We start from the raw sequence: 19,607 nt of genomic DNA on the forward strand, positions 1-19,607 counted from the left end.
GTGACACACCCAATACTGCTTCCTCCCTGGGTACCAGGACACCAGCTCCTCTCTTCTTAACCGCCTTTTCAAAATACTAGTCTTTACTCAACCACACTAAAAACCATGCTTTTCCCTTTGGTATTTGAAAAAAAAGGCTTTGGTATTTGTGATTAGACACAAGCACAAGATATTGCTTTCTTGTTCAGTGATGATGTTTAAAATCTTACAGTGCTTCTGAGTTTAGCAGCTTTTTAACTGTTCTAGGCAAACAAAAGAATTTAAGAAACAAAACCATCGAATTCATCAACAGGGAAGGGACACAGGTCTACTTGTGGCTGATTGACTTCGTTGTACAACAGCAACTGATATGACATTGTAAAGCAATTATCCTCCAATTAAAAATAATTTAAAAACAACTTTGAATTCAATTACTCCAAAGTATTAGAACAATGGTGAAATTTTATCCCGAAGGACCTCAAGTTGCCTGATTGGCAAATGTGAATATTTCACATCCCCTCTAATTACCTGGAGTTCCAAAGTAATGAAACAGCCTAAGAATGGTAACCAAGACGGGAGACTCCCGGCTCTGTGGAAGCAGAGCACAAATTCAGCTATGAGGGTGCCTGTTCCCAGAAAACACTGCGGGCCTGAGAGTGAGCCAATGAGAGGCCGTGGGTGGTTCACCACTTCCTCTCGGGTCCATGGGAAAGCCAGGGGGCAGATTCCTGACCCCCAAGATGCCAGCTCCTCCAAATATTTCTCAACAAGGAAGGCTGTCCCATTACTGATGGCCTCGAAGCCTGCCCTGGGAAGCCCTAAGTCAACAGCACGAAATGAAGGCAGAGTCCCCCAGGCTCCCCACCCCCAAACCCCTCCACTCACCACCACTTTCCCTGGCTGTGGGCCTGTCTAATAATGAGGTCCCCAGTGGGATAAGACATGGGGGTACAGGGTGTTGATGGGGAAGGCAGGAAGGAGAAAGGGTAAGAAACAAAGGGATACTTTTGGAAATATGAAAGAGAAGGTAGTCCCCAGTGGATAGATAAATGACTATGTGATTGAAGAGACTGGATGGTGAGAAAACAAGAGAAGAGATGCCAAGGATGAAAACCACAGAGGCCTTCAGGACACCCTGTCTATTCCTACCACAAAACACCAAGTCCCGGGGTTGTCTGTGTGCAGCAGAGACAGAATGGATGCTTTGTGGAAGCGAATTAGCCGTCACACAAATCGCTCTCTGAAACTGCCCATGATTACTACGCTGAAGCAGGGTCCGTTTGATGTAAAATAGTCAGCCTGTATGACTCATTCAACTGAAGGGCTGGCTGTATGGGTAAGGTTTTTAGATAGTACGGCAAGTTTCCTGTGGTAGAATCTGAACTGCATTCAGACTTCTATTTGGCCTTTAATAACATTCTTAATTGCATAGCACCTGGAAGGAACATAATCAAGCTTTAGCATCATTTCCACTTAGTTCCTTGTAGTCTATGTAGCTTGAGTTATCTGTCAAAAGTGTGTCTAGTAAACCATTCCAAGCAGTTAGTTTACATGTGCAACCATTTGATCTGATCTGATAGTTACCCATTGTACTGAATGAAATTCTAGCATACTGTCTTAGAAAGGATATCCAGGACAAAGAAACACAACTTATTTCATTAAAATCAAAATCTGCTAGGGGCTAAGTTCACACTGGGCATAATTAATTATCATCAAGCCCTACACTATTCTATGCTTACTCCTTAAGTAGATGATAATTATATACATGGCGTCTGTGTAAGTCTCACTATATTGTATCCCAGAAATCTGTCGTTTTCTTTGAGTAAATATTACATGATTTAATTCTGGTTGTACACTTTTAAACTCATACAATGCACTTGGGAATGACAAAACATATTCAAAATGAAAGCATTCTTTGAAAATACAGAAAATGTGCATAGTAATGATAACTTATCTCCAAAATGTTATTGCATTAAATTCCTCTAGACATCTAACTTACTGTTAGCACTATATACAAAATATTTAAAAGGAAATACACTACTGTAAATTGATCTCTGGTTGTGCTCATTATATTTCAAAATAATAAATCAATCCACTTGGCTTCTTGAATTACTTAATACTTTCCAAGAATTGTTTAATCCAGGAAAGAAGAATATCCAGTTCACTGATGGCTTTGTAGATTCCTTTCTTTCCAATCTGCAGATAAGGTAGAAATATTAGAAGCAGAAATATTTCATATCTTTAAAAAAAAGTACTCAAAGACAAGAATTTGGTATACTTACCTCATAAAATGTTCTTTTCATCCTGGTAATGGATTTCATCTCTCTAGCTGATGAAGCACAGGAAATCTAAGAAATTAGCAGTAAATACAGAAATATTGCTGAAGAAGTTCCAGTACTCACTCTTCCATCCACTCAACCAACAATTTTTGAGCATGTTGTGGGCATGAAATATGCTGGCAAGTAAATAATACCTGGCCTCTGTCCTAACAGAGTTTACAGTTTCATGAGGGAGAATAATGATAAATAAAAAAAAAAGAAAAATTAAAATTTACAAACTGCAACTAAAACTGTGTTTGTAATGCATGACTCTATGATAGGGATCTACAGAAATGACCCTCTTTCAACTGGATAGTCAGAGAAGGTTCTTTTGAGGAATGACACTTAAATTAAGGCCTGAACAGGGGGGAGGCAGCAGGTATATGAGGAAGTGAAGAAAGAAAAGAGGGATTTGGAAAGGATACACAGGTGGAATAATAATACACAGGGAACCTGAGCGAAAGGTGGGCAAATGTCCTGAGGCAAGAAAGATTACGCCTTCCAGAAACTTAAAGAAACCATGGCTGGAGCAAGAGAGATGCTGGAAATACAAGAAATGTGCAAATGATGAGAAAAAAAATTTTTACTTTTTGAAAAATCTCTCTGGCTATTTGAAATATTGCATAGTACAATATTCAGATGTTGATTCCCAAGAAGAAAGCACCAGGAAATGAATATTAGTTTCTAAATTGGAAGAAGAGTAAGCTAGTGTCTTGAGAAGACAGCTTGTAGCCTGACTTGGGGTGGGGAGAGATTGGGAAATGCTGGTCTCCTTTGAGGAGGTGAGTTTTCAAATCTGAGCACGAGAATCACTTAGAAGTCATGGAGGAAGAAATTCTCCACCTTCCTTTCCTCATCTTTTTTTCTCCCACAGATTCCCATAGGGAAGACCTTGCATAGGAAGGTAGAAATTCTTCCTGTGAAAGGGGCTTTTGTGATGAGGCATGGGAGAGCTGCACACAGAATGTGAAGGCTCCGTCTGCAGGACTCACAAGCACAAGGGCTGAACCTCCCTGTGATAAGAGCCGTGAATTTAGGGGACGTTTCCTCCCACACCAGATCCTGTGAGGCCAAAACAAGGTGGAACCGATCCAGGACAGTGGTAGCCAGAATCAGCGAATACAGTCAGGAAGAATTCATTCCTTCATTAAACAAGCATTCATGAAGTGCCTACTAAGTGTCAGATCATGTGTCAGGCACTAAAGACATAATAATGAGCAAAACAGAGCTAGCAAATAGGATAGTGGTAGATGGGAAAATCAACAAAATACAAGATCAATAATAGAAGATAAAACTCTAGCAGTTCTTCTTTATCCCAATTTCCCTTCATGTGAAGATTGTTAGATAAAAATAATAGTAATCAACGTGTATTTTGTTAGCATTCTGTGTCAGGCACTAATATGAAGGCTTTGGTTATATTAACTCATTCAGTCCTCAAAACAACCTTATGAGGTAGGTACTATTATCACCCTCATTTTACAGGTTAGAAAACCCAAGCATTGAAGTTAACATTCTGTCAATGTTCACATGGTATTAATAAGTGAAAGAGCTGAGATCCAAACCCAGGTATTTTGACTCCAGAGTATGTATTTAAAAGCCACTATATTACACTATTTATACACTATATATAGACTATTATACTATTTTTTTATATTTAAAAAAACTGCATAACTTGGAAAAGATATTCCAGCCAAGCCATTCTCCTGTTGGAAATCTTAAATATCCAGTTCCAAAGAAAGATTAGTTCAAAGATCCCTACTCTGTATTATCCCGGGGGAAATACTGGGAATGCTTCTAAAAGCCTAAGCTAATTGACAGAGAAAGACAGACAGAGACAGACAGACTTCAACCTGAAAATGCACGGTGTGGTAATGAACAAAAGATGAAACCCTGTGTGTGTGTGTGTGTGTGTGTGTGTGTGTGTGTGTTTATGTGTGTGTGCTTGTGTGTGTTTGTGTGTGTTTGTGTTTGTGTGTGTGCTTGTGTGTGTGCTTGCGTGTTTGTGTGTGTTTGTGTGTTTGTGTTTGTGTGTGTGTTTGTGTGTGTATGTTTGCATGTTTGTGTGTGTTTCTGTGTGTTTGTGTGTGTGTTTGCGTGTTTGTGTTTGTGTGTGTTTCTGTGTGCTTGTGTGTGTGCTTGTGTGTGTTTGTGTGTTTGTGCTTGTGTGTGTTTGTGTGTGTTTGTGTGTGTGCTTGTGTGTGTTTGCATGTTTGTGTGTGTTTGTGTGTGTTTGTGTATATGTTTGCGTGTTTGTGTGTTTGCGTGTTCGTGTGTGTGTGTTTCTGTGTGTGTGTTTGTGTGTGTTTGCGTGTGTGCTTGTGTGTGTTTGTGTGTTTGTGTGTGTTTGTGTCTGTGTGTGTTTGTGTGTGTGTTTGCGTGTTTGTGTGTGTATTTGTGTGTGTGTGTTTTGTGTGTGTGTTTGCGTGTGTTTGTGTGTGTTTGTGTGTTTGTGTTTGTGTGTGTGTTTGCGTGTTTGTGTGTTTGTGTGTTTGCGTATTTGTGTGTGTGTTTCTGTGTGTGTGTTTCTGTGTGTGTGTTTGTGTGTGTGTTTGCATGTGTTTGTGTTTGTGTGTGTTTGCGTGTTTGTGTGTTTGTGTGTGTGTGTGCGTGTTTGTGTGTTTGTGTGTGTGTTTGTGTGTGTGTTTGCATGTGTTTGTGTGTGTGTTTGTGTTTGTGTGTGTTTGCGTGTTTGTGTGTTTGTGTGTGTGTGTTTGTGTGTGTGTGCGTGTTTGTGTGTTTGTGTGTGTGTTTACGTGTTTGTGTGTGTTTGTGTGTGTGTTTGTGTTTGTGTGTGTTTGTGTGTTTGTGTGTGTGTGTGCGTGTTTGTGTGTGTGTGTGTTTGTGTGTGTGTGTGTTTGTGTGTGTGTTTGTGTGTGTTTTGCTCCCTTTGTTCATTTGTTTTCCAGACTGGAACTGCAAAAGTAAATTCTAGAAATACCAACTCTAGTTCCAGCCGGGAGAGTAGTTCTGGAAATTATTATAGAGAAGACTGCTATTACTTTTTAAATGGAGAATTTGGCTAGATGCTAAATCCGTCCAGTCAGAAATTATCTAGTATAAATGTAGTTGGCCCAAACATTGCAACCGGAAGAGAGGACTTCATGAGGATAATCAATACTTGCCAATTCCAGTATATCCAACGTTCTTAGATGCAAAGATCAGTCACAAGGAACTGAAGAAGCAAGCCATGGGGCACAATATCCAATATGCCTGGGTCAGGACTTAAAACTCTAACACTAGAATCCACCTGCAGATGCAGGAAACAGGGGTGTGATCTCTGGCCCAGGAAGATCCACGTGCCACAGAGCAACTAAGCCCGGGCGCCACAAACCCTGAGTCCTGCGCTCTAGAATCCGAGCACCGCAACTGCTGGGCCCCGCGCTCGACAGCCCAGGAACTGCAACCTCTGAAGCACGCACACCCCACAGCCCTTGCTCTGCAACCAGAGAAGCCACTGCAATGAAAACCTGTGCTCTGCAACTAGAGAGTAGCCCCCACTTGCCACAACTAGAGAAAAAACCGTGCAGTAATGAAGACCCAGCACACCCAAAAATAAATAAATATTAAAAAAAAAAAAGATTTAACACCGAAAACGTGAGACCAAAGAAGCCAACCAAATTCTGGACATTTTAGAGAAATTAAAGGTCATTAAGGCACTCCCTGATGACAAGGCCCTCTCCCCAGACAGTGTGGGCCTACGGGGCCTCCCATACTAGGGTAGGGATTACAAGAAAGGTTTGTGACTTCACTCCATCTAAGGCACATGCTACCCTAAGAACAAAGAGAGTAGAAGGGGAGAAAAACAAGGTTTGGCAAAAAATAAAAACCCACTACTTAATAGTGGCAGTGTTTCCTCTAGAGTTCTGTAGGTTTATGGGATTCTTTCTGGTGCCTTGAGCTCTGTTTACTATAAATGACCCCTAGTAAAGGCAAGAGGTTTTCACTTTCCTCACTGTTATAAACATGTCTATAGACCCAGTAGGATAGCCTGATTTTACTGCTAATTCAGATTTCTTTGCTTGGAAGGAGGGATTCCTTTTACCTTATATTTCAAGGTATAGTTCCATTTGCAGAAAAAAAGCATGCAAAACGAAAGGGCAGCAGTTTTGTTCTAAGAACGGCTGCATGATTTGACAGACAGGCAAAGCAGTTATGACCTGGACGAGAGGCGATTTATTAGTAGGGCTGGAATAACCAGAGATTGGCTCAAAAACAAAAAATAATGTGTGTGTGATAGTCACGGAATAACAAACACAAGGCAACAGCCTAATCATTCACCATTAAGTCGATGGATGGTTATTGCATACTTACTATATGCTAGGCATATAATCGTGTCTCTGACCACATAGCATTGATTTTACTTAATTTATAAAAGTGCCCTACATGCTGAAAACCTCCTTGGGGCACAAGCAATGGCTCATAATTGTCAGAGACAGTGAAGGAAAATCACAATACTACGTGATGAATATTGTGATTTAAAAACAAAACCCGTTCTGAGGACACAGCAGAGGCCATCCAACTGTGGGACCCCAGAAGGCTTCCAGAAGGAAAAAACAAGAGCGTTGCATCTTGAAGGGTAACTAAAATGGAATGGAAGAAACAGAAAGAATGGATGAGTAGGAAGAGGAAGCCGGATGCTCAAAGGGTGGAGAGAACAGAGATTATGTATTTATTTAACTTGTTATTATTGTTATTATTTTGGGGGCCACAGCTGGCAGCATGTGGGATCCTAGTTCCCTAACCAGGGATTGAACCTGTGCCGCCTGCATTAGGACTGCGGAGTCTTAAGCACTGGACAATCAGGGAAGTCCAACAGTGATAATTCAAACACCCTTCTGGTCTCAGATTCAGTTACCTGTGATACGGCCCCCAACCTCCAGCCCTCAGCATCCTCTTGTTTGCTCCCTTCATGGCACCTATCAAAATCTGAGAGTTGCTGAAACTGACTGAGGGCATTCTCAAAAGAATTCTGTACAGAAAGAGATATTATCTATCAATTTTTGTTGAATTTCCAGCATCTGGAATAGTGTTCAGCAACACTAGATACTCGGTGCTTATTTAATGAATGAATCAATGAATGAAATGCAAGCATCAGCTTAGAGCTTTGGGGCTCACAAAGCCCACTGGTTTAATATTAAGTAGTCTGAAGTATATACTGGGCATTAGTAAGCTCTGTTTAAAATAATTTCATGAAAAAATAAATGTAATCCTTAAATCTGAATCCCCAGTATCCACAACGTGTTTGCAAAATCCTGAGAATATGTATTGTGTATTATATACACTAAAGCAAAAATGAATAATCCCTCTCCACTGATAATTCTGAGAAAATGAAATAGCTTGGCCAGGGAGTGGACAGCGGTACATGTCATAGTCTCTCACCCTGTATTCTCACAAATAATGAACTCAAATCCTTCCTACAAAAGGAGTTTTAATATACTATAGTCTTTTATGAGCATGTACCAGGCTTCCCAGGCGGCATTAGTGGTAAAGAACCCACCTGCCAACGCAGGAGACCGTAAGAGACGCGGGTTCAATCCCTGGGTTGGGAAGATCCCCTGGAGGAGGGCATGACAACCCACTTCAGTATTCCTGCCTGGAGAATTCCATGAACAGAGGAGCCTGGCGGGCTACAGTTCATAGGGTTACACAGAGTTGGACATAAATTAATTGACTTAGCACAGCACAGCCCAGCGCAACTAAGGGATACCTTTGACGGAAAAGAAATTCTATAATATAATTAGAAAATATATTTACCAAAGTTAAAACTGATGACTCATGAATGATCTCTGTATCTTTCACTTAAAGTAACACTATAAGTAAAACACTAACATTAGGCACTAAAAGGATATTTGATTGTTTAAGAGAATATCTCCTTTGGAACTTGTTGAGAAAATGTAATTGGAAGAAAATTACTGTTCTGAGTATGGAAAACAGTAAGGAAAGATACGAACAATTTTACAGAACTACTATGTATTAGGCACTTTGACGTAGTATCTTATTTAATTCTTTCAAAAACTGCACGATGAGATTATTTGTATTGTTAAAGACAAGTTTAGGACTTTATAGTTAATGAAAGAATAAACCAGGATTAGTCTTACTTCCTGCTTCAGTTTTTATCAGTTCAACCAATTATGATTTTTAAAATATTCAAAATTGCAAACAAATAATTAGCAATGCTTCACAACTTGACAAGCTAGTTGCAACTATTTGATGATACAAGTTACTTATGATACAAGTTACTTATCAAACATTCTACAAGAATTAGAGACACAAATATTCTATTTGACAAGACTTGCCAAACTTAAAAATTAATCGCATACAATTAATGTAAAGAAACGGAGCTCTCTAATTACCAATTACTATTTAGACTCTCAAAATGTTAATTAAAGTAGATGATGAAATCTTGAAAACTCATGTACTATTTTTCCAGTTTCAACTTTGAGCACTAGCAATTAGGCGAACTATCCTATGAATTCAACTAAGCAACTATTGAATTCCCTTTCAAATCTGAGAGTTTTTCTATAAGAATCCTTAAAACGTCTTTTTACATAGAGGGACTTTCCAAATATCATTTAGACAAATACCATGGGATCGCAAAGAGTCGGACACAACTGAGCGACTCTCATTTTCACTTTTCATGGCTAACAAAGATTAAAAATAAAGGTGTTTATGTTAACCACTGCTTTTTTTTCTTTAAACAATTATACCACCTGAATTACCCAAATCAGACTTATTAAAATGTATAATATTTTACGAGGTACTGCAAAATACCTAGAATGTTCTCAGAAATGATAAGATGACATTCGAATACAGTGGTGCTGGGATTCCAGACATTGGAGTCTATCGTGAAAATTGTTGTAGTGCCGTGTCTTGAGAATGGCTCAAGAAGATGCCAGTCTCGGTGGATTTATAGAGAAACCCTGAACTTTAAAGAACCAGAAAGACTTCTCAAAAATGAAAAAGAATTTATGTCCATGAGTTAATCATGAACCTAAGAGAAAATAACAACTCATTGATCACCTTGAAAGAATATTAGAAAATCAATCCTTATATTGAAAACTGATAAATAAAGAAAATGAATTACATGTTTCTTTTTAAACAGTAGAGATGACATTCTTGGAGCAAATGAAATAACAAGTTTTAATTAAAAATACAATGTCATCATTTGGTAACTTTTAAAAATATCTCATACATTTGCATAAACAGCTGACCCTAAATAAAATTGCACACTATCTAGAAAATCACAATATTTAAAACAGATAAGAACCAGAATTTCATGTTTATTCTGACCTTCTTATATGATAAGGTCCTCAGGACAACCAAAAGATTAGTTAGGGGGAGATTCTCTTTACATAATTATCCCTATTTATAAATAAAGGAAATAGAATTTTAAAGCATTATTTTGCAATGTTTTATGAATTAATAGATCTAAACAATAATTATCAGAGACTGATAACAGAAATAGGGTCCATATAGTACATTCTAGAAGCTAAAGGAAAGATGGATCATGTGAAGTAGGAAAAGGGAAAATATTAAAAAGAACAAATTCAGACTTCTGGTAACAAAGGCTATAATGTCTAAGATGAAAAACATACTGAATGGGACTAAAGTAGGTTAGATATTACAAACTAAAAGATTTGTAAATTTTGTAAACTTGAAGATATAGCAATAGAAACTATCCACAATAAAACACAGAAAAACATTGCCATTGACCACAAAAATGACAGCAAGGATGTTGAACAATTTTAACTCCATACACTACTGGTAGAAATGTAAACTGATTCAACCACTCTAGGAAACAGCTTGGCTGTTTATTGCATCATTAAACATACACCTAACCTATGATCCAGCCTAGGTGTTTACCACTCCTACCACTCAGGTATTTACTCAACAGAAGTGAGAATATCTCTTCAAACAAAGACTTGTATGGCATTTCTCCAGGCAAGATTACTGGAGTGGATTGCCATTTCCTTCTCCAGGGGATCTTTCCCTCCCAGGGATTGAACCCTGGGTCTCCTGCACTGCAGGCAGATTCTTTACTGACTGAGTCACTGGGGAAGTATATAAATATTAATAGCAGCTTTTTTTGTGATAATGAAAAACTGGAAAAAATAAATAGCCATCAATAGATGAATAGATAAAGTGTGGTATATCATTACAGTGGAATGCTAATTGGCAATGAAAAGGGGAGAAGTAATTAATACACTCAATAACATGAGTGAATCTCAAAATAATTATACTGAGTAGAAGTCAGACTTTAAAGAATATGACACGTATATAGATTTTCCTCACTTTATAATTGTCTAAAGTCCTGATAAACCTATTGTTAGTTGAAAATATCTTAAGTCAAAAATGCATTTAAGGGACTCCCCTGGCAGTCCAGTTGTTAAGACTTCATCTTTCAACTTAGGGAGTATGGGTTCAATCTCTGATCAGGGAGCTAATATCGCACATGCCTCAAGGTCAAAAAACTGAGACATAAAACAGAAACAAAGTTGTAACAAATTCAATAAAGAATTAAAAATATGCCTAGTATACCTAACTTTCCAAGCATCATAGCTTAGTCTAGCCTAGCTTAAATGTGTTCAGAACACTTAAATTGGCCTACAATGGTTAGAAAAATCACCTAACACAAGCCTATTTCATGATGAAATGTTGAATATCTCATAGAATTTATTCAATACTGTAATGAAAGTGAAAAACAGGATAGTTGTCTGGATACAGAACGGTGGTAAGCGAATTGGTTGTTTACCCTCATGATCTTATGGCTGACCGGGAGCTGTGACTGCCGCTGCTATCCAATATCGAGAGAGTATTGTGCCAGGAATCACTAGCCCAGGAAAACTGGAAATACATACCTTTTATAAAGTCAAAAATCACACCATTGTAAGTTAGGGATCATCTGTAAAACCATTTACATTAAATCCTAGGAAATGCAAATAAATCTATAGTGACAGAAAGCTGGTCGGTGGTCCTTTGGAACCAGTGTTGGGGAGGGGAAGTGGAGGGGATTACCAAGGCAAACGAAGAAACTTTGAGGGGTGATGGATGTGTTCATCATCTTAATTGTGGTGGTGATTTCACAAGTGTACACATATGTCAAAACTACCCAATAACACACTCTAAATCCATTCAGTTAAGTTCATGCTAATTATATATCAATAAATCTATTAATAAATACATCATAAATATAAACATACACAAAATACATGGATATGTATTTTGATTATCACTCCTATGATTGTATTTATGCATGGGACTTCTCAAACTTCTAGCAGACCTAAAGCAACTTACTAACCTTTCTCCAAGCTTTTTCCTTCTGATCTCCTAGTGAATGACACCACCAACCAGCCAGCTTTCCAAGTAGAAACCTTGGGCTCATCCCAGTCTGGGCTTCCCTAATGGCTCAGATGATAAAGAATCTGCCTGCAATGCAGGAGACCTGGATTTGATCCCTGCAGAAGGGAATGGCTACCCACTCCAGTATTCCTGCCTGGAGAATTGCATGGACAGAGAAGCCTGGTGGACTGCAGTCCATGGGGTCGAAGAGCCAGACACTTCCACTTTCACCCCAGTGTGCTGTCTTCCTCAGACTCTCCTTGTCCTTCCTTATGGCACTAGTGTGCACACTTCAGTCCAAGCACATTACTGCAGTGCTCTTTCCATTGTTTCTGTTGCCTGGAGTCTCACCCCTGCAGACGTACAGATGGCCAACAGGCGCGTGCAGAGATGCTCAACATCACTAATCGTTAGAGACATGCAAATCAAAACTGTAATGAGGTATCACCTCACACTGGTCAGATGGCTATCATCAAAAAGTCTACAAATAATAAATGCTGGAGAGGATGTGGAGAAAAAGGAATCCTCCTACACTGTTGGTGAGAATGTAAATTGCTGCAGCCTTTTTGGTTTTCCACTTTGAATATAACAGCATGTACATGTCGATCCCAAACTCCCTAACTATCTCTCCCTTCCCTCTACTCTTTCCTCTTCTGGGAGGAAAACCTCTCTGTTTCTGTTTTGTAAAATAAGATCATTTGTATAATTTCTTTTTAGATTCCTATAAGGGATATCATACAGATATTTCCGAAGATTCATTCTTGAGTCAGAATCACCACACCTAGGAATGTCTGCATCCAATTAAAAAAAAAGAGATGACTGGATGGGATAATAGATGCTATTTCTGGTTTTCTTTTTCTTTTTTTAACTCCAGATTCTATAGACCAAGACATGGATTTAGTCTCAGGATCAATTCCTCGAAAGTCTGCCCAAGTTTCAGTAGGAGAGAGAGGAGAGCTTTAAAGCAACCAGCAGAGCCACATGGAAGGAGGAGAAAAGTTTCTGCAACTTGCAAAGCTTTGATTCATTGGCATATTCAAGAATTAAGGATAGCCTGAGGTCCCTGGAAGGAAGAGGGAAAAAGAAACACAGTGACAATTACACATCTGGTGGAGGGCACAGCTGCTCTGTTAGGAAAGCTGCCCCCATGCCCATCTTCCCAAAATTAAAACAAATGTTCAAAAAAGAGGGGAAAAAAAATCACATGTAAATAAATGTCACCTACTTCACATTTTATAACTTCTCTCTACTAATCTCTGCCACATCCACTGATTCAGAATTCCACATAGAGCGGCAAATGCTCAGTTAATTTATATTAGACACATGCTTGCTTCTGTAGCCAAAAAGAAAAAATGGTGATTGCCAGAAAAACTAAATGCAAGCCTGTTATTAAAATTAAACTTATTTCCCTAAAGCAATATCTGAGGCGACTTTCTAAAGCTCAGCTTAATCCTTCGACCTTCTTTTTTACAGTTTCACGGAGGCGGTTTGTTTACTCCAGCACATAAACTCCTTAGCTTGTGAGCCAAATTAACCAAAGCTAATAAGGGTTGTATTGGGAGGGGGGAACATTAGAAGGAATGACCAGAATTAGGTGGACCTCAGGATGGTTGGCTAGGTGATGTGCTCGTATTCGGCCACAAGGGGGAGCCAGCCGCCTTGGAACGCCTCCACGATGAGCCTGAGCGGTTCCGCCCTACTCCCATCCTGCAGTAGCTCAAGTCTCTCAAGAAAATCTCTTGACAAATTAAGGTCCCTTTCGGAACTGACTTCTCCCATAGCAAGTCAAGGCAAACCAGAGTTCCTAGATAGCTCTATGGTTTCTAAGTTTTTCGTCTGAAACATTGCTCGGTTTGGGTTATAACTATTATGTGGTCTCTAGCTATATGAGCTGAAGAAATAAAATCAGTGGTCAAAGTAGACTTGCTTTGGGGAGTTTCAGGGGTTCAGATATACTATACTGTATCAGACAAGGATTTCTAGTACCTCAGCATCATTAACAAACTTCATTTACAATAATATTACATTACATTGGATGACTCTGTACCTTATTATTTTAACGGAATATGAGAGTTTATGGGAAACTATGCAGCTTATTTAACTTATATGCAAAGTACATCATGCAAAATGCTGGATTGGATGAAGCACAAGCTGGAATCAAGATCGCTGGGAGAAATATCAATAACCTCAGATACGCAGACGACACCACCCTTATGGCAGAAAGTGAAGAACTAAAGAGCCTCTTGATGAAAGTGAAAGAGAGGAGTGAAAAAGTTGGCTTAAAGCTCAACATTCAGAAAACAAAGATCATGGCATCCAGTCCCATCACTTCATGGCAAATAGATAGGGAAACAGTGGCAGACTTTATTTTGGGTGGCTCCAAAATCATTGCAGATGATGGCTGCAGCCATGAAATTAAAAGATGCTTGCTCCTTGGAAGAAAAGCTATTACCAACCTAGACAGCATATTAAAAAGCAGAGACATTACTTTGCCAACAAAGATCTGTCTAGTCAAAGCTATGGTTTTTCCAGTAGTCAAGTGTGGATATGAGAGTTGGCCTATAAAGAAAGCTGAGTGCCAAAGAATTGATGCTTTTGAGCTGTGGTGTTGGAGAAGACTCTTGAGGGTCCCTTGGACTGCCAGGAGATCCAACCAGTCCATCCTAAAGGAAATCAGTCCTGAATATTCATTGGAAGGACTGATGCAGAAGCTGAAACTCCAATACTTTGGCACCTGATGCAAAGAACCGACTCATTGGCAAAGACCCTGATGCTGGGAAAGGTTGAAGGCAGGAGGAGAAGGGGATGAGATGGTTGGATGGCATCAGCAATGTGATGGACATGAGTTTGAGTAGGCTTCGGGAGTTGGTGATGGACAGGAAGTCTGGTGTGCTGCAGTCCATGGGGTCACAAAGAGTCAGACACGACTGAGTGACTGAACTGAATGCAACCCAAGTCCCAGATGAGGATGTAACTTAAACATAAACTAACCAAAGGGAACATAAATTTGTTATATTTTTTTACCCTACTGACCAGCTCACCCTTATAAAAATTGTCTGCATTGTAGGCTGGAATTTGGATTACTGTGTACTTTCATGGACCACAAGAAAAAAGATGTCCTGATATTTTAAAACTGAAAATCTGCTACCAACAGCCCAGAGTTTAAGTTTCGTGACCCTGATGCCCAAGGATAGAAAGCTCATTACCTTCTGGTGACCCAAGGACTGTAATAGCCTTCACTACCCCCTACTTTGTACCACCTACCAGTATAGCCACAGGAGACTGGAGAGCGCATATTTAGAACAAAACCCACTGAAAAGACTCAACACTTCTCACAGACGTGAGCCAACTAATACTGCACAGATCCTGGCTTGGTTGTTTTGCTTTGTTTTGTCTTTCTATACTGATCTTTAATATCATGGACGTTAGAAATACGGTCACTTCTGCCTTCTTAATGAGTACCCCATTGCTTAGGGTGATGGTGACCATACCACAACATCAAATAATTTAGGTGCCAAAGAAGAACACACTTCTTTTATCGTTTTGTTTTGATTGAAACTTTGCCTTGTAAAGGATACAATTCTATACTTACACAAATAAATGAGACAAAGTCAATCTAAAAGCACTTATCAGTATGGGAAAGAGGAGGTGAGAGAAAGTGAGCAAAAAAGAAAGAGAAAAAAGAGAGAAAGGAAGAAAGGAAAGAAGAAAAACAAGGACATTCTAGAAAAGTGTTTGGCACATCATCGGTGCTTCAGAAATATTTGCTAAATGAATGAATTAGTTGGGATTTGCACAAAGAGAAACTGATTTGAAAAACAAAATATTGATCTGAGGAGCATCTCATGTTCATTTAGCTCTCTTCAACTTATTTACGTGTCATTCCTTAAGAAATAGAACATAGTGGCGTGAGAGGTTACGCAGGATTGTTTGATACTGTTTCCCTGGTGATGGATTCTCCATTTGGACTACAAACCAACAATTAGAAAATCCCTTTACTCACCCGTTGGGGTGAAGACAAAATATGCTATTTTCTAGGTAGATTTCTGGGATCAAAACCATATTTGCTGTGCATACTTACACAACGGCTCAATTTCTGCCTAAGGCTATGAAATTCTTCCACAAAGTGCATTTCCTTGCAAACTTGTAACTGGAGTTGACCAAAAACATCTTCCATGAAGAAGGACAGAAGTTGTTCCTGGAATCTGCAGTTTTTCTATAAATGAGATAGGAAAAAATTGCCTAAGGTAAACCATGAGCAGCTTTTGTAAAATGAACCAAAATATCCCCCTGATTACTACTTCATGACCATCTGGAAAAATTAAAAATGCAAGGAGAAAAGCATGCAACAAGTAGAAATGTGAGAAAGAAAAGCACCCCCTGGCTTACCATAAATAGCTTTTTTGTTTTCTTTTTTAATAATCGTATATTTTTTATGTGATCTTCCTACAATAAAACAAAGAGAAATAAGATTTATCCAGCATTTCAAATGTCCCTTAGGTCTTCATTCTAAGCAGAGCCTAGTACTTACTGGAATCGTTGCTCTGAGGCTTGCTGCCTTGACATAGAGCGTATCAACAGCTTGGGACAGGGTTCCCCTTGGGTAACAACTTTCGGCAAAGGGTGATTGCTTCTGCTTAGCAATGGCAAGAGACAGGGTGACAAACAGCAACCCAGATCTCAAAATGCAACTCACCCACATTTCCCTCCACCCCACTCAGCTCGTGTCGCTCACAGTAACCAGTTATTTGTGCCGGTTAGACGGGAGGATAACCTACTTACTTTAGCCCTCAAGGTCGCCTCTCCAATGAGATGCTGCGAAAGATAACTTACAGTTTAGAAAGAGGAAGATCACTTCAGTTCTAATTTTTCAGAGCTTGCTTCATAATCAAAAAACATTGACCACACCATAGTGTGACGTTAAGTAAAAGCTCAAATTTACTGGCAAGGTGGGGGCCCTGTTTCCAAAAAGCATTCAGAACCTCAGATGTGTCTCACAACAGGTTTCATTATTTTTAAAAGCCAAGCCATGCCAGTAAAAGAACCCTGATCTCCTGGAGGCTGTGTGACTGTTTTTAAATATGAAAAAAAAAATCTGCTTTTGTAACTAGTATCCCAGAAAAAAGTGTAGAATGAGCAGCCCTGGGAAACCTGCTCATGACCTCATATGGCTTTGACATTTGTCCTTTGCCAGATCCTTCACCTGCCCGCCCCTACCCCACCCACCAGAAGCCATCATTCTGCAGCCCACCATCAAGACTCAAGAGAAAAATTTTCCAACTGTTTTCAAGAATTTTTCCACCTCATACATTGTAACTCCCCTAACATATTCAAGACATTTTTGAACCAGGACCTGGAATTAAGACCTACTTAATTAACCTACCTAATTAACCTATTAATTTAATAGGTTCTCTATCATCGGTCCATGGGCTTCCCTGGCGGCTCAGACAGTAAAGAGTCTGCCTGCAATGCAGGAGACCTGGGTTCTATCCCTGGGTCAGGAAGATCTCCTGGAGAAGGAAATGGCAACCCACTCCAGTATTCTTGCCTGGAAAATCCCACGGACTGAGGATCCTGGTAGGCTACAGTCCATGGGGTCGCAAAGAGTCAGACACGACTGAGGGACTTCACTTTTCACTATAACTGTTTTGTTTTTTTGTTATTCCATTAACAAATTTTTACCAAGCATCTATCTATACAAAGAACAGTGCTTGGAACCATGGGCCCACATACTAAAGTAAATGCTCCATGGACTTCTGTCCTCAACTCTGTCCCAATTCTTCCTATGGCGATAAGTATGTTTCCTTTTGCATAGCATCCCCAGGATAACACATGGACACAGCTCAGAATCATATACTGAGAAGCAGCGCTAGGTCACCAAAGCCCAGGACAAATGGCACCAACCTCAATCTGGGCAAGTTAACACTAAAACTCTGGTTGTGATAAGAGATTCATCAAAACTAGGAAGAATCAATAAACAGGCATCAGAACACAAGACTGAATTCAGGGCATCACAGGAGGAAAGAGAAAGTATAAAGTAAAAAATCCAAACACATGGGAGTACTTTCTGCTGTTTCAAAAACAGGACTTCCTGTTTTTGGGTCAGGACTTCCCTGGTGATGTAGTTGTTAAGACTCTGGGCTTCCCAAGCAAGGCACATGGGTTCAGTCCCTTGGGGAACTAAGATTCCCACATGCTATGTGGTATGGTCAAAATAAAGTATAAATTAAAAAACAAATATGATTCTAACTTATGAACAAGTTCAGTTTTCTAAAAGTGACTTAGAAGAAATAAAACAAGATTAGATTTTTTTTAAAAGTAAGTGGATCTCTTTGGAGAGCCCAAATGTCATTTCCATAGGAGTACCTCTGCTAATTAATGAGCAGTACCTCTGCTCATCTGAAATTAGATGAGAATTCTTCCCAAAGACCTACCAGAAGACTGTTGACCAGGAGTGCAAAGTGAAGTTTACTGAAGTTTTATATGAGTTCGGGAAAAGGAAGAATTGGGTTTTTTAGGGTTTTTAAATTAATTAATTTCTTTATCTTAATTGGAGGCTAATTACTTTGCAATATTGTAGTGGTTTTGCCATACACTGACATGAATCAGCCATGGGTGTACATGTGTCCCCCATCCTGAACCCCCCTCCCAAGCCCCTCCCCATCCCATCCCTCAAGGTTGCCCCAGTGCACCAGCTTTGAGTTTTTAACTGGGAGTAGCTTAAAGGATGTTGGAACTGGATGTGAAACATCTTAAGGGTTTCTTGGTTCTGGTTGTTTTTTTTTCAAGCAGAGTGATACTGTTCAAAGTTCTTTTAGACAAAAGAGTGTTAACATTAGGAATCAAAACCCCAAATGCTTTCAGCAGGCATGGGATTAACACACTGAGTGGGTAGACATAGGACAACAGGGACTTATACATGGCCACCAAGCCTAAAGTCTACCCAGTTGTATAGCCTCCTGCAATAAAAACACCACATCGAATACTGCGAGGAGCCATACACTGCCTTGAGCAACTAAGATCTGGGGGCCTGATTCGCACCAACAAAACATACATGCAACTCCAATTGCTAATATTGGCAGTCAGCAGGGTTACTGTTTTTTTGACCGCTGATAGTTGCATTTCCATAAATATCTTATGTCTCTCAAATCCTCATGATCCAAGAAAGATCATATATGTCCCAAGGGTGCTTCTGCTTTAGGTTTCAGCCAACTTAAGAAAACCAGTCTTTTCATGACTGAAAATTGTGTCACCCCAGTGATCACAGTCATCCTACACCTTAGTCAGCAGACCTGCCTCGTTAGAGTACATTAAAGAGTCAAACCTGACCTCACAGGATGAATAGTGATCATTCCTTTGAACAGGGTACTCAAAGCGCAGATCCTGAAGACAGTTCCCAAGGGGAGCTCCGAAAGTGTCCTAAACAGTAGAAGAACCATTAGAAGAAGTACACAATGTCCTTCGGGTACCAATTTAAAAGAGAAGTTTCTGCTCATTTGGATTTATTTTTATTATATCACTTCCACAATTTTCTTCTACAGACTTGTATGAAAATTGCTGTTAATTACAAGGAGATTTGGTTTTGAAACTCAGATCCACTTCTCATTAGTTATTAAGGCACTAATCCTCTCTAAGCTTCAGTTTGTGTCATTGTTAAAGCAGGACAATAATTATACCTACCGCAAAGGGTTATCAAGACCAAAAAATACAACAGTATGAAATAGAATTGTTAGCACAATGGCAGCTATAGCAGCTCTTTGAAAGTGGTAGCTACTGCATTATTATTTTTCAAATAATAAATACGTCTTAGTCCATTCGGGTGCTCTAACAAGACTGGGTAGGTTTCAAAGAACAGAAATTTATTCCTCACAGTTCTTCAGGCTGGATGTCCAAGATCAGCATGCCAGCATGGTCCCATTCTAGGAAGGGTTCTGTCCTGGGTTGCAGATGCCAGCCTCTCACCGTGTCCTC

The 19,607-nt window shown here is 39.5% G+C and overlaps 1 protein-coding gene across 1 annotated transcript; it reads right to left on the reverse strand.

Annotated features, from left to right (window-relative positions):
• Positions 1-1,784: 1,784 nt before the first annotated feature.
• On the reverse strand, positions 1,785-16,378 carry IL26 (interleukin 26). The gene is made up of 5 exons (XM_043447115.1): positions 16,168-16,378; positions 16,026-16,082; positions 15,718-15,852; positions 2,262-2,327; positions 1,785-2,175 (listed from the first exon to the last, which is right to left on the reverse strand). The coding sequence occupies exons 1-5, from the start codon at positions 16,336-16,338 to the stop codon at positions 2,089-2,091; spliced, it is 516 nt and encodes a 171-aa protein (XP_043303050.1). The 5' UTR covers positions 16,339-16,378; the 3' UTR covers positions 1,785-2,088.
• Between the last annotated feature and the right edge of the window lie 3,229 nt (positions 16,379-19,607).

This window comes from Cervus canadensis, chromosome 25 (genome assembly GCF_019320065.1).
Source record: "Cervus canadensis isolate Bull #8, Minnesota chromosome 25, ASM1932006v1, whole genome shotgun sequence".
In the NCBI taxonomy this organism is placed as follows: domain Eukaryota; kingdom Metazoa; phylum Chordata; class Mammalia; order Artiodactyla; family Cervidae; genus Cervus; species Cervus canadensis.

What these genes read in the sequence shown, in the direction of transcription:
- IL26 (XM_043447115.1), bottom strand. Translation starts at nt 16,338, where the DNA reads ATGTGGGTGAGTTGCATTTTGAGATCTGGGTTGCTGTTTGTCACCCTG. An exon ending in GGCAGAAATTGAGCCGTTGT is followed by an intron (nt 2,328 to 15,717) that starts GTAAGTATGCAC and finishes CTAATTTCTTAG; the next exon opens with ATTTCCTGTGCTTCATCAGC. An exon ending in TGAAAAGAACATTTTATGAG is followed by an intron (nt 2,176 to 2,261) that starts GTAAGTATACCA and finishes CCTTATCTGCAG; the next exon opens with ATTGGAAAGAAAGGAATCTA.